The following is a 13,817-nucleotide window of genomic DNA, read 5'->3' as shown; positions in this document are numbered from 1 at the left end:
AAACACTCAACCAACTCAACCACCCAGGCGCCCCTTGGCTGGAGCATTTCTGTTGTGCTCGAGGGACAGCAGAGTTGGCCATTGGGGGATGGCAGAGGGAGCAAAGGGAGCAAAATAGCAGGTGAAATGAGAGTTCAGGGAGTGCCAGCGGTCTAAGCCATTGGAAGGAGATGGGGAGTCGTTTGAAGGATGTAAGCAGAGGAAAGAAGACATGAGGCATTTCTACTTTCAAACGAGTCCCTTAGAAAATGGCATTTGGACCATGGGTTCATCCCAGGCCCATTTAAAGCGCTGGTGAATGGTCATCTCCTTGGGTTTGAGGTTCTTCAGCTAAATGCACACAGTGCCCTGCATTCTCCCTGGGACCTTACTGAATTGAAGAGCCTAGGTGTGTTTTTTCCCCTCCTCTTCCGCAGGGTGCTCAGGGCATGCTGGTGCAGGGTTTTATTTTTTTATTTTTTATTTTTTAATTTTTTTTTCTAGGAGAGAGAGAGAGAGAGAGACAGCATGAGCAGGGGAGGGTCAGAGAGAGAGGGAGACACAGACTCTGAAATAGGCTCCAGGCTCTGAGCTGGCAGTCAGCACAGAGCCCGACGCGGGGCTCGAACCCACGAACCGTGAGATCATGACCTAAGCGAAAGTCGGACGCTTAACTGACTAAGCCACCCAGGCGCCCCAATTTTGGTGGTGCAGGGTTTAAAGAGAGAAAGGTGGAAATGCAAACTCCCTGTGTTCTTCCTGCCCCTCCTCTTGGCCATAGAGGCTTCTGGTGCTGATCGTCCTCTTCAGCCCTGGTCTTTGGTTCTGCTGCCCTTTGAAAAAGGCTCAGTTAAATCCTTAGGCTCTTAAGGAAACCGTTCAGGTGCTGGAGATGCATGAGCTAGGTCAATGGAAGAGAAAGCAAGATACTGCTTCAGGGAAGTGGGTGCCATTTGACTGTGCCCTTTCTTGAGATTTCAGAGGGACGGTGTGAGAAGTTTCACGTGGGTGAAATGGAGGTGCTTCTTAATAGGGGAGAGGACCAGAGATTTGGCAACGGAGTTTTCACCCTTGATATACAAGTGGTCACTGGTTAAGATGTGAGATTCAGGGACACCTGGGTGGCTCAGTCAGTTAAGTGTCCATCTTTGGCTTAGGTCATGATTTCATGGTTTGTGAGTTCAAGCCCTGCTGCGGGCTCTCTGCTGTCAGCACGGAGTCTGCTTCAGATCCTCTGTCCCCCTTTCTCTTTGCCCTGCCCCAACTCTCTCTCTCCCCCCCCCCTCTCTCTCTCAAAATAAATAAATAAAACTTAAAAAAAAAAAAAAGATGTGAGATTCATTGCCCCCAGATCCAGAATTTTGCTGCTCTGAGGTCAGCCCGCTGGAAACAGCCCAGCTGGGCTCTCCTAAGGAGAAGGGAAGGTTGAGCATTTCATGGGCAGGTGTCAAAAGTAGTACAAAATAGTGACAAGAACATGGAGGCAGAAAGACAAGATTGACTCCTCTTCCTGCCAGATGACCTTGACCATGTTATTTTTCCTCCATTTGTCATCTGCAAAATAGAGGTGACGAATGCCTACAGTGTGGGATTAGGGTGAAGATTACATGAGATTCTGTATTGTAACGCAATTAACCAAAGCCATTACACTGAGGTGTCTCTAATACCTTTGTCGCCTACCTAAGCAAACCAAAGCCTAAGCCAAAGACCATGCCTTAGTAGTGAGAAAATGACACTTCAGCCGGCCAAACACCAGCAGGCAACTAGGCTTCCTCAAATAGAGCAACCCCTTAAGCTACAGCCAATCAAATAATTTCCTTTCTTTGCATCCCTGTCTTCTCTGCAGAACTTTCCTCCTCTAATTCCAGGTAGGTGGAGCCCTCCTAACCACCTTCAGTTTGGTACTGCCCAATTTAAATCTATATTTGCTCAAATAAACTCTTGAAAGTTTAGCTTCAGTTTATCTTTTATCACTATGATTATTCCAGGTCGATTAATGTTTAAAAAAGCATGGGTAGTTCCTTCTGTAACATGGTGTCTTCCTTTTGTCTGGCCACTTCCACGAATGAGCTCCCAGGCCCTGTTCTGCTGGACCTTTACTTCATTTTCTGAGAAACATTTCAACCTATATGATGGCCATGGTGTGGGAAAGATGTAGAGGTAGCTTTTCTGCTCTTTAGACATTGTGCCGGGAGCTCAGGCACTCATGTGGGGCCATCCAGAGGGACCCTCAGGCGTGAACCTCATGGCCATCACCATAGTCAGCAGAGAACCTCTCGCTGGATCCACCGCCTCACACTTTACTCCCGCTTCAAAGCCCCATCCTGAGCCGCAATGTGCGTATTATCAGGGCTGCTGCCTCGATCCTTTCTGCGTAGGGGAAGGAACTTTGGAACATGAGCGAGAAGACAGGGGAGCGGGAGAGAAGGAAGCCCTTTGCATAGTCTGGCATTAGCAGTACCTTGTCAGTCAAGACTAGGTAAAAAAAAAAAAAAAAGAAGTTCGAGAAAACAGACTAAAAGCATGCTCAAAGGCCTTTGGAGAAATAGTTAAAGGTGGGCTTAATTTTATGAACCTACTCCCACCCCCATGTTACAGCCCCCCCCTCCTCCGCCCTGCTGCCTGCTCTTGCTGGCGTTAAACTCCCCTGTGCCTCCAGATAGAGTTTGGAGCATCTAAAAGACACACAGACACCTTCACCTTGTGTCACTTGGCATCCTGCTTGCAGAGCGCCTGTGTGTCATTAGGCTAAAAGAGTTTTTCCTCCATTCCCACCTTGTGACTCCTGATTTTCTCAGTCACTTTTCTTTCCTCTTCCTTGTAGGGAAGGAGGGGTGTGTGTGGAGGGGACGGCCAGCAAAGCCTGCCCCGCCACACATGTAACCCAAGTAGCACAGCGGCTAGGTTGACAGTCAGTGCCCGGCACTCCTCTCTTGGTGGTAGTGGAGGTCTTTTATCCGAAATGCGCGGCCCTGAGAGACGGGGCCAGTGTTGGTACTGATATGTCTGATTGCCTCACAGTGCGGAGGCCAGATTAACGGCGGGGACATCGCTGTGTTCGCGTCTCGCGCCGGCCACGGGGTCTGCTGGCACCCGCCGTGCTTCATATGCACCGTCTGCAATGAGCTGCTGGTGGACCTGATCTACTTTTACCAGGATGGGAAGATCTACTGTGGCAGGCACCATGCCGAGTGCCTGAAGCCGCGCTGCGCAGCCTGTGATGAGGTCAGAGCACACTGCCCGGGGGCTCACAGCCCTGCCTGTCATCACCCCTCACTCCTCCCCACATACCCCCCCAACACTCCCCCCCACATACCCCATCCCTGCACAGAAAACCATAGGCCGCTCCACCTTCTTCTGTGAACCCTCACAAGAGGCAAGCCCTGCCCATCCCTGTTTGCTAGCCTGTCCGAAAGTGGTCATCTCCCAGGCACCCAAGCAGGAAAGCAGTTTCTGTAGCTGGGGAGGGTCACTGGCACTAGCTCAGTCCTGAACTCTTAAGGAAAGGCACTGTGCAGCGTCCGATTTCAGCCCAGATCCCAAGGAGTAGTCAGTCACGGCATGGCACTTAAGTTCCCATTCCTGAGCTTCAGTGAGCAACCGGGTTTGAAGAAGAAGTGTCACATTTGGTGGCACTCGTTGGTTTTCCCATAACCGAGCAAAGCTCCGATGAGGAGTCAGGAGGCAGAGGCACACCTCCTTTGGAGAGCTGTGCCCCACGCGCTGAGAGGCCCTTGAATTTGGTACCCTAGGTCAGAAGGCAGACTGGAGTACCACGCTAATCCCTGGTATTTTCTCCCACCACGAGCTGCAAGAAGAGAAGACGTGCTTTGGCTTCAAAAGTTTGGAGCTTATATATATTATAAAAAGTTTTTGTTTTTGTTTTACATTTGGTGGAGAAAGGAGAATGTTCTAAACCTGACCGCCTTTATGGAATAATTTGGGGAAGGTTCTTGAAGAGGGGTTTCCTCCTGCACAAAAGGGATTTGGGGTTCTGGCTGACCTTGCAGACAGCAGTGTGGGTCTCTGTAGGGAGCCCTCCCCTTTCTCAGCCACAGCCGACTGCTACCTGCCTAGGGGAGGTTCAGTTTTCCAGGAGGAAGTCGACCCGCCTTAACTAATTTGGATTCTAAAGCTAATGGTGATGTTCTGGAAAGACCGTCTAGACAGGTATTTGGGAAACTGAATTCAGTCCCACCTCTCTAATTCCTGGCAGCTGCTTTGCCTCAGTTTCTTCTACTTCTGGAAATTAGTTCTCCTCCTACTTTCTGTTACCTGATGGCCAAAGAATATGCTGATTTCAGTGTCTTGAAATTTTTGTTTATTGAGATGTAATTCACACATCATAAGGTTCACTCTTTTTAGGTGTCCAATTTGGTGGGTTTTAGCATATTCACAGAGTTGTATGCCTGTCACTGCTGTCTAATCCTAGGTCATTTTCATCACCCAAAAAGAAACTTTGGATCTATTAGTGGTTACTCTCCCTTCCCCCAGTCCCTGGTAGCCCCTAGTCTATTCTCTGTCTCTATGCATTTACATATTCTGGACATTTCACATGAGTGGATCTTTTGTGTCTGGCTTCTTCCATTTAGAGTAATGTTTTCAGGGTTAATCCATGTTGTAGCATGTAATGGTATGTGATTCCTTCCCAAAGGTGAGTAATACTCACTCATGTGTATACATCACATTATGTTGAGCTGTCTGTCCACTGATGGACATTTAAGTTCTTTCCGCTTTTTGACTGTTACGATCAGCGCGGTATGAACATGCATATAGGTTTTTGTGTGCACATATCTTTTCAGTTTTCTTGAACATATACCCAGGAGCGGAATTGCTGGCTCATACAGTAATTCTGTGTTTAACTTTTTGAGGGAATCCAGACTCTCTTCTAGAGAAACTTTGCTCTTTTACATTCCCACCGTCAGTGAACAGTATTCTAGTTTTTCCACATCTTCCCCAACAATTACTTTTTCATTATAGTCATCTTAGTGGGTATGAAATAATATCACATGTATGTTTTGAAATGTATATCCCTGTTGGGTAATGATGTTGAGTATCTTTTCATGTGTTTATTGGTTGTTTTTGTTCAGTGTCTCAGCTAAGAAACCTAGGTTGAAGGTTATGAATATTTACACTTGTGTTTTCTTTTAAGCATTTTCTAGTATTTGGCTCATTAGGTCTCTGATCCCTTTCGAGTTAATTTTTGTGTATGGTTCACATTCATTCTTTTGCATGTGGTTATCCAACTGTCCCAGCCACATTTGTTGAAAAGCCTATTCTTTGCCCATTGAATGTCCTTGGCATCTTTGTTGATCATCAGTTGGCCAGAAATGCTTGGGTTTATTTCTGGACATTTATGTCTCTTCTATTGATCTATTTTTATTCCAGCACCACACTGTCTTGATTACTGCGGTCTGTAGTAAGCTTTGAAATCTGTGTTTTGAAATTTCAAAAATTCCACTTTGGAGGTCAAAGCACAAATGCTCTTGAGGACAAAGCAGGTCTTATCCATGAAGGTGACACATTTTAAGACAACTGTGAGTAGTGAAGAATAGGACTGGGCTCAAGAACTCAACACTCATCTGGAAGCAGCAGTCCCTCTTCTCAAATGCTCTATTTTCAACAGAGAAACCAGGATTCCAGGCATCAATGTGACATTTCTTGTTTTTAAAAAGATTGTGTATCAGCCAAATAAAACATATATGTGTTATCCAGATTCCCATGAGCTATCAGTTTCTGGTCTTGCCTCATATTCTTCAGAGTAGAACAAGATTTCTCTTATTAAATGTGGCTAAATTCATACCTGGCCAGGCCAGAAACTGTGCTTAATTGTGCTTTAGGCAAATCCCAATGTGAGAACCGATAACGATCTAGAACATGCATATACAAATGGCCTTTTTCTTGAGTAATTTGCGGGAAGGACATGCTTTCCCATCCTTCTAGTTTGGGGCCCCTATAGCTGTTGTCCTTTAAAGTGCCTTCGCGTGGCTGGGTCTTAACCACTGATTGTTTGGCTTCCCCACCTCTAGATCATCTTTGCAGACGAATGCACAGAAGCTGAGGGGCGGCACTGGCACATGAAACACTTTTGCTGCTTCGAGTGCGAGACAGTGCTTGGCGGCCAGCGCTACATCATGAAGGAGGGAAGGCCCTACTGTTGCCACTGCTTCGAGTCCTTGTACGCAGAATATTGCGACACCTGTGCTCAACACATAGGTGAGGCGGCGCTGGGTGCCCAGCTCAGTCCTCCTGCAGCTGGGTCCCCTCGGTGTCTGGTGTAGTGACAGTCCCTCTCGCCAACTCACAGGGGCTTCATTGAAAAAGGGAAGCTCTTGGCTCCTGTTACTCACGAGGACAAAGAGCGTGCTCCCTTCAGATAGGGATGGCTTAAGGGTTCCAACAGAGTCTGGGCTTTTGGGTCCTTTGTGTCTCGGCTCAGCTTGCCTTCTCTTGGCAGCGGAAAAGCAAGCTGTCTTTGCATGCTGGCCAGGAGGACACCCCACGTCGACCTCATCTCAGCACTTGCCTTCTCCAAAGGAGCGGGGCCATGGGTGTTTTAGAATCCGAATGAGTTCCTCCAGATAGGAGCCTTATCGTCCCTGGTTGGGTCATGTGTTCCACCCTGGAAACAAGAGCGGAGGGCATTTCCCTTGGTCTGCATCACGGCCCCCCCCCGAGATGGGGCGATGGGCTGTCCGGCCCTCACAACCAAGGGGAAGGCGAGAGGTCCCGGAAGGAAAACATGAGGGAAAAGATAAACAGATGTCTTCCATAGCATCCTTGGAAACACTTGAGCATCCATGGAGGGAGGACCCAAAAAAGTCCTCTTGTTGAAAGAGATGGTCAAGAAAACCAAATGGTTTCTGGCAAGCATGTCTTTAAAAACAACAACAAAAAAATCAGCTAAAGCTGACCCAGCCTAATATGAAGCAAGAGAACCTGAATGAGCTTATGAGCTCTAAACCCTCCCTGCCCAGCAGCAGATCTGAGATGGCGGCGGTCATTTTCTCTGTGCAAATGACCAGTTTGTTCGGCCCTTCAACAGTCTTCCAGATCATGCCGCATCTGTGGCTTCCTCCTTCCGCTCACCTGTCCTGGCACCTTGAGAAGGAGCCACCCTTTAAAAAGGAAAATGGAAGAGTTGGCAGCGGGTGAATGTCGGTGAGACCCGTGGCCTGCTCCTCCTGTGGCCCGTGCGGTTCCCTGAAATCTGCTTGGACACTGCCAGCTTCTCACCTGTAGTGGGCAGGTGTGGAGACAGTCATTCTGGGCACCCATGTGGCCCCACTTAGATTATATTGGAAACAGAGAGGAGTGATTTTGTCTTCCTGCTTCATCCCAAATGTTATTTTTCAATGAAAAATTAGCTAGTAGCTGGGAGAGCTCTGTAAGCTGATGAAGATCACAGCGCTGTCGACAAAGCACCTACTATGTGCTCAGCAGTCCTTTGTTGCCCGGCAGTCCGTCCCACAGAGCCAGGCCCGCTCGCATAAGGCGTTTCTGAGCTGGAGTCCCAGCCGGGCCCGGGGTTCAACATTGCAGGGCAACCATATCATCCAGCGGTATTCCCTTCCCAGGGCCTGGGTGCTGTGCAAATCCACTTCCTCCCAACCCCTGAAGGCCTCGCCCAAGTGCTCAGCAGCATCCACTTCTCACAAGATCAAAACAGCGAAACGGACTTGCTTTGATGTGAAGAGTTAGGAAACGGGGAGCTTGGTTTGGGCAGGTGGCTGGCCACGTGAGGAAGGACAAGGTGGGGCGCATCAGAGGAAGATGGTGCAGCTTTTGGACCTCGGCTTTGCCGCTGTGCATTCTGGGTCTGCCAGTCGGCACTTGCTCAGCTGAGAGGTGCTAAGGGTGCAGACACCTTACCTGTAGCCACGATACCCCCTCCTCACTAGTGTTGCCATTTCTTCGGTTCCTTTACATGGATGCTCCAGAGCCTCTCCCGAAACGGACGCTTAGAATGTTTGCCCAGCAACTTGGAAGGGAGAAAATCTGCCTGTGACCACAGCATGTCTTCCTCAGAAGGGCCCTCTGTCCTCTTCTCTTTCTCTCTCCTAGCTGTTTGCGACTTGGATTGGCATTCCCTCCTCCTTCCCTCTTAAATCCGTAAAAAAGGCACCAATGTTTTACCAGGAAAGGGGACCTCTGTGGCCCACAGTATTCTCACTGCTGCAGTTAAAATGCTGTCCCCAATTTTTTTTTTCTAAATCTACTTTTCCGTGAAACCTGATTTCCTGCAACAGTGGAAGGGTGTGCTCTGTCATGCACACCACCATCTCCTGGTGCCTTGCTCTGACCATATGACACAAATATTCCATATTTATACAGCCGCTCAGAGCGGACCCTGCATCAGGCAGCCGTTGCTAGGGCAACAGTGCTTTTGCCTGCGCACCGCAGAGTAAACAGTCCTATAAACAGACCGAGGCTGTAGCAGCAGTAGGCGCACACACACCCTCCGAGAAGGGCTTACGGGGCTTAGAGGGGGGAATTAAAGAGGAACGCTTAGATGTGGAAGAGCAGAGCCCTTTTCCAGATGTTGAGAGTTCAGGCAGTTCAGCGGACCGTCTGCCATTGGGGATGTTTATCGGGGACCACATTGTGCTGCCTGCTGGGCACTTTGGAACCCGCCTCCCCTCTGCTCGCCCCAGCCCAGCCCAGCCTTCCTGTGAGGCCCCGTCCCCAGAAGGGGCCCCCGCTGCCACATCTGTGCATGCTTGCTTGCAGAAGCGCCGAGAGGCAGCTGGTAGGGGACGCATCCGGGAACCAGGCTTCCTGCATGCTTCTGACAGGGAGTGGGTGAGGCTGAGGCCACTTGGGATGCAGGGCAGTGGGGTATCAGCCCAGCCCTCCAGAAGGGAGGGCAGGGCCGACCGAGCTGGCTTTGGGGTTCTTTTGTGGACTACGTCTGGGCAGTGGCCCCCAGAGCAGAGAGGGAGAAGCACAGTAAGACCTCCTAAAAAACAGGAGAGGCTTGGGGCACCTAGGTGGCTCCGTCAGTTGAGCTTCCGACTTCGGCACAGGTCATGATCTCATGGTTCATGGGTTCGAGTCCCAAGTCAGGCTCTTCGCTGACAGCTCAGAGCCTGGAGCCTGCTTCAGATTCTGTGTCTCCCTCTCTCTCTGCCCCTCCCCTTCTCAAGTTCTGTCTCTGCCTCAAAAATAAATAAAACATTAAAAAACAAAGCAAAACAGGAGAAGCAGAGCAGCGAGAGGAGCTAGCCGACACGGGCGGATCTCTGCACCCTCTGCATATTAACTCACAGCAGCCGTGTGAAGTCAGAACTAGTATTCTTCTGGTTTTACTGCGAAGGGGACTGAGGCTCAGACAGACGAAGCCACTCGCTTGCGGTCACTCAGGCCAGAACCAGCCCAGAACCTCAGTAGACGGGCCTCAGCATCTTTTCAACTGGCTGGGATGGGATGCGACCCTTTCTTCATCTGATGCCTGAGGCCTCCCTCTGAGGGAGGCAGGATTGTGCTCCAGGGCTATGCATCTCTGACACCCTCCCAGGAGCCTGGGGAGCACATGTGGCTCGAGCTCAGCTCTGGGTCCTGTCCGCCAGCGCTCACTCCTGGGAAGGCCAAGTTGATTCCCACAGTGACCCTTTTGTCATAGAGCGTCCTTTGTGGCTGCACCTGTCCCTCTCAAACTCCCTTCTTGGTCCCTAGGGCCAGACTCCCAAATAAACAGAGACCCCTTAGTTGGGGGCACAGCGCGTAGGCAAGGAATTGCCTGTGCCTCTCTCTCCCTGCGTCCCAGGGATGTGAAGGTGGGCGCGAGGGAGCCAGGGAGGCCAGGACAGCTGCTTTGCCTTTTGCCTTCTGTTCCTACCTCTCTCTTTTTCTGTGTAGAGTTTGCTTTCCAGTTTCTTGTTTATCACCTCTGTAGACAAGTCTCCCCAAGTTAGGCCTGGGATGTCCAGGTTCAGGACTGTCCGTGTCATTAGTTCTACCACATTTCTGGAAAGATATTTATTTTCAGAAATCAGGAGTCTTGCAGAGGCCCCCTTCCATCCTACAGCAATCCCATGAGACTGCATACTCCATGGGCTCGCCCCACAGGAGGGGGGACCCCGACGTGTCCAGACTTCCTTTCTGCCAGCTTAGCAACTGCTGTCGAAAGAGAGCCTCCGCGCATCAGTGTCTTAGCCACAGTCCAAGGTGCCCCTCCCATTGGACTCGTGCAGGTCTTGTGCCCACCTCTAACTCAGTCCCCGGGGTCAGAGGTACAGTTCTTTCCTGGCCAGTGCTACGTCCAAGCGTGGCTTCAGCCCTGCCCAAAGCTCATGGCCTGGGGGTGGCGAGAAGATGGTGTCCCACAGGGAGATTAAGCCCCAGCACCAGCAAGGGGGCAGAAGCAATGCTGAGAAGGAAGAACTCTCGGGACTCTGGGAGGTTCCTGAAGGGCAGGTGAAACAGGATTGTGCAAATCGGGGACGGCCCTGGCATGGGGGAGGAAGTGCGTTTCTTCCTTCCCTGATGATAGTAAGGAAAGGGCGTGCATGCTTATGGAGAATAGCTTTGACGAACCACACCCAAGCGTTTCCAAGTGTTGAAATCCACGTGTTTATTTTTCACTGAACTGTTACAGTGATTTCTTCATCTGAATGGCCTATGCTTGGTATGGGATTCAGTTCATCCATTCAGTGTGTAAAGAGCCCTTCTGAGACATCAGGCCGTGCTCCTGGACATGCCACGAAAAATTAATGATCCTCTTCTCCTAGAGCTTTGCTTCTAGTGGGCGGAGAGAATTAACAAACAGATGTACGTCCGTAGTGGTGCGATGTCCAGCACGGTGCATGCCGTGAAGAAAAATCCAGCAGGTCAGGGTGAAGAATGGTAGAGAGGATGCTCTCAGGTGTATAGGAGGACTTCTCCAAGGAGTTGGCACTTGAGCAGACCCCCAAGTAGAGTGAAAGAGAAAGTATCAATGTCATGGTTAGGAGCAAGACTTCTGGATACAGATTTCACCCGCGATCCCTAGTTGTATTAAGCTAGGCAAGTAATTTTTTTTTAATTTTTTTTGATGTTTTATTTCTTTCTGAGAGAGAGACAGCATGAGCAGGGGAGGGTCAGAGAGAGAGGGAGACACAGAATCCGAAGCAGCCTCCAGGCTCTGAGCTGGCAGTCAGCACAAAGCCCGATGCGGGACTTGAGCCCACAAACTGTGAGATCATGACCTGAGCCGAAGTCAGATGCTTAACCGACTGAGCCACCCAGGCTCCCCTAGGCAAGTTATTTAACCTTCCTGTGCCTCTGCGTTCTCATCTGAAAAATGGAAATCATATTAGAAACCTCCCTCCTACAGCGGAGGAGTTAAAGGAGTTTACCTACGTGCAAAGCTTTTAAAGCGGTCTTCTAATAGCACTAACGACATGTGTTAGTGTCGTTAGTGCTGTTTTGTGTGGGAGACTGAATCCCAGGCAGAAGGATTCCTGCACGGACCATTTGGAGCTAGTTTTTCTCCTTCAGAGCAAATGAGTTAAGAGGCAGCTGACTGGTAGAACAGGGGGGCTCTCATAATAGGACATGAATACCATTTGTGCGAGGTCCTGATGATTGATCTGCGGAGTTTATTCTGTTGTATTTGGAACCCTGAGCCAAACCAGGACGCTGTGTGTTTCCCATGGTAGTCCAGGGCTCTGAGCAACTTGTCAGCCTCTTCCATGTCTCTTCTACCCCCAGGGATCGACCAAGGTCAGATGACCTACGACGGCCAGCACTGGCATGCCACCGAGACCTGTTTCTGCTGCGCTCACTGCAAGAAATCGCTCCTGGGGCGGCCGTTCCTCCCCAAGCAGGGCCAGATCTTCTGCTCCCGGGCCTGCAGTGCCGGGGAGGACCCCAATGGCTCAGACTCGTCTGATTCGGCCTTCCAGAACGCCCGGGCCAAGGAGTCCCGGCGCAGTGCCAAGATCGGCAAGAACAAGGGCAAGACGGAGGAGCCCATGCTGCCCCAGCACAGCCAGCTGCAGGTGACTTCCAACCGGCTGTCGGCCGACGTGGACCCCCTGTCACTGCAGATGGACCTGCTCAGCCTGTCCAGCCAGACGCCCAGCCTCAACCGAGACCCCATTTGGAGGAGCCGGGACGAGCCCTACCATTATGGGAACAAGATGGAGCAGAACCAATCCCAGAGTCCTCTGCAGCTTCTCAGCCAGTGCAACATCAGGACTTCCTACAGCCCGGGGGGGCAAGGGGCCGGGGCCCAGCCTGACATGTGGGGCAAGCACTTCAGCAACCCCAAAAGGAGTGCCTCGCTGGCCATGAAGGGGCACGGTGGCAGCTTCATGAAGGAATGCCGTGAGGACTACTACCCGGGACGGCTGCGGTCGCAGGAGAGCTACAGTGATATGTCCAGTCAGAGCTTTAGCGAAACCCGGGGCAGCATCCCGGTCCCCAAATACGAGGAGGAGGAGGAGGAGGAGGAAGGGGGCATATCCGCTCAGCAGTGCCGGACCCGCCATCCCATCAGTTCCTTGAAATACACCGAGGACATGACGCCCACAGAGCAGACCCCTCCGGGGTCCATGGAGTCACTGGCCCTGTCCAATGCAACAGGTAGGTTCTCTTGACCTGGGAAACAGGGAGCAGAGGGAATCTCTGGGTGACCTGATGCTGGTCATCAGGACTTTCATGCTGTTCCCGCCATGTGTCCTCCTTCAACAGGCTGTCCAGGACGGGGAACCCCAGTTTCAGATGGCTTCGGTCTTTGTACGCATTCCCTCTAAGCAGAGCCTGAGACAGGGGTGAAGATGCCTGTGGCGTGTTCAGGGCATGCTCCCAGAGAAGGGGAAGGAGAGAGCTGGCCCAGGGTGGGGGGAGGGGCCAGGCGAAGAGTGCGATCTGGGCTGGAGTCTGACTTCAACCTGATCCCACTGGGGCTCTGGAGGCTGAGCTGTGTCATACATTTGGCTCCCTCTTGCGACAGAGGGGCTGACGTCCCACACCACCGCGTCCTTCGGTCACTGGCTTCCGGCTGCTGGAGAACAGCTCCAGGACGAGGTTGTGGAGGATGTGGCAGCCATGGGCCTCGGCAGGTGCTATTGGCCAGAGACGACATTCAGGAGCAGAGGAAGCTGTGAGCTGGGGGGCGGTACTTGCAAAGCTGGGTAATGTTTGAGACACCGGAGCATCCACGATAGCTTGCAAGGCTGTTCTGAGCCCCAGTGTCCCATTAGGGAGCTCATTTTAATGAGTAGGTAAAGAGAAAAGAAATGCGGGTAGACAGGAAAAGGCAGGCAGGCTGAAAAGGATAGAAGGGGGGTAAGCGGGAGAGAGAATCCAACCAGCTCTCCCCAGCCAAATCGTCCAGCTGGTTTGTGTGCCTGTGAACACAGGTGTAGATGTTCTCTAAGACAGTGCTCCTCAAAGTGAGGGAGGAGGCTAGCCACAGTCCGCGGGACGCTAAGTACTGAAAATGATGATGTTTAGAAACTCTTAGACCAGTTTGGCATTGCTGCAACATCCACGTGCATGCTCAGTGGGCTTGTCTTACTTGTGCAGGTACAGACCATTCAGGGCGTCATGGATCCCACGAGTGAGTTGCATACGGCATGTCCTGTGTGTCAGTCATGCTCAGAACGACCACCTGTCTGTGTGCAGTGGATTGAAAATAAAAAACAGCTCCTTCCTTCACAGATAAGTGAGAAGGACTGTTCTGAGATGCACTAAGTGTGTCTCTCCCTTATGGACAGAACACCCAAGGAGGGAGACACATGTCCACCCCTTCTATCAGGAGCCCCATGGTCAAAGGGGCGTTGGTGGCACTTGTGATAAACGTGCACGTCACCCCCACCTGGCGCTGACAGCCAGCGCTCAGCGCCAGCTGG

At 51.2% G+C, this 13,817-nt stretch overlaps 1 protein-coding gene across 3 annotated transcripts in view; it reads left to right on the top strand.

Moving 5' to 3' along the window:
- The window catches only part of PRICKLE2 (prickle planar cell polarity protein 2), a 331,485-nt gene that overhangs the window by 277,574 nt on the left and 40,094 nt on the right, over positions 1-13,817 (top strand). For all 3 annotated transcript variants that reach the window (XM_039240077.1, XM_039240076.1, XM_039240078.1), the window contains 3 exons: positions 3,001-3,204; positions 6,009-6,195; positions 11,671-12,546. In XM_039240077.1, coding sequence (XP_039096008.1) covers positions 3,001-3,204; positions 6,009-6,195; positions 11,671-12,546 — 1,267 coding nt within the window. The remainder of the gene's footprint in view (positions 1-3,000; positions 3,205-6,008; positions 6,196-11,670; positions 12,547-13,817) is intronic.

This window comes from Hyaena hyaena, unplaced genomic scaffold (genome assembly GCF_003009895.1).
Source record: "Hyaena hyaena isolate Hyena2069 unplaced genomic scaffold, ASM300989v1 scaffold_167, whole genome shotgun sequence".
NCBI classification, from domain to species: Eukaryota; Metazoa; Chordata; class Mammalia; order Carnivora; family Hyaenidae; genus Hyaena; species Hyaena hyaena.
Note: the sequence above shows the minus strand (reverse complement) of the source record. Positions and strands in the feature narration are given on the sequence as shown.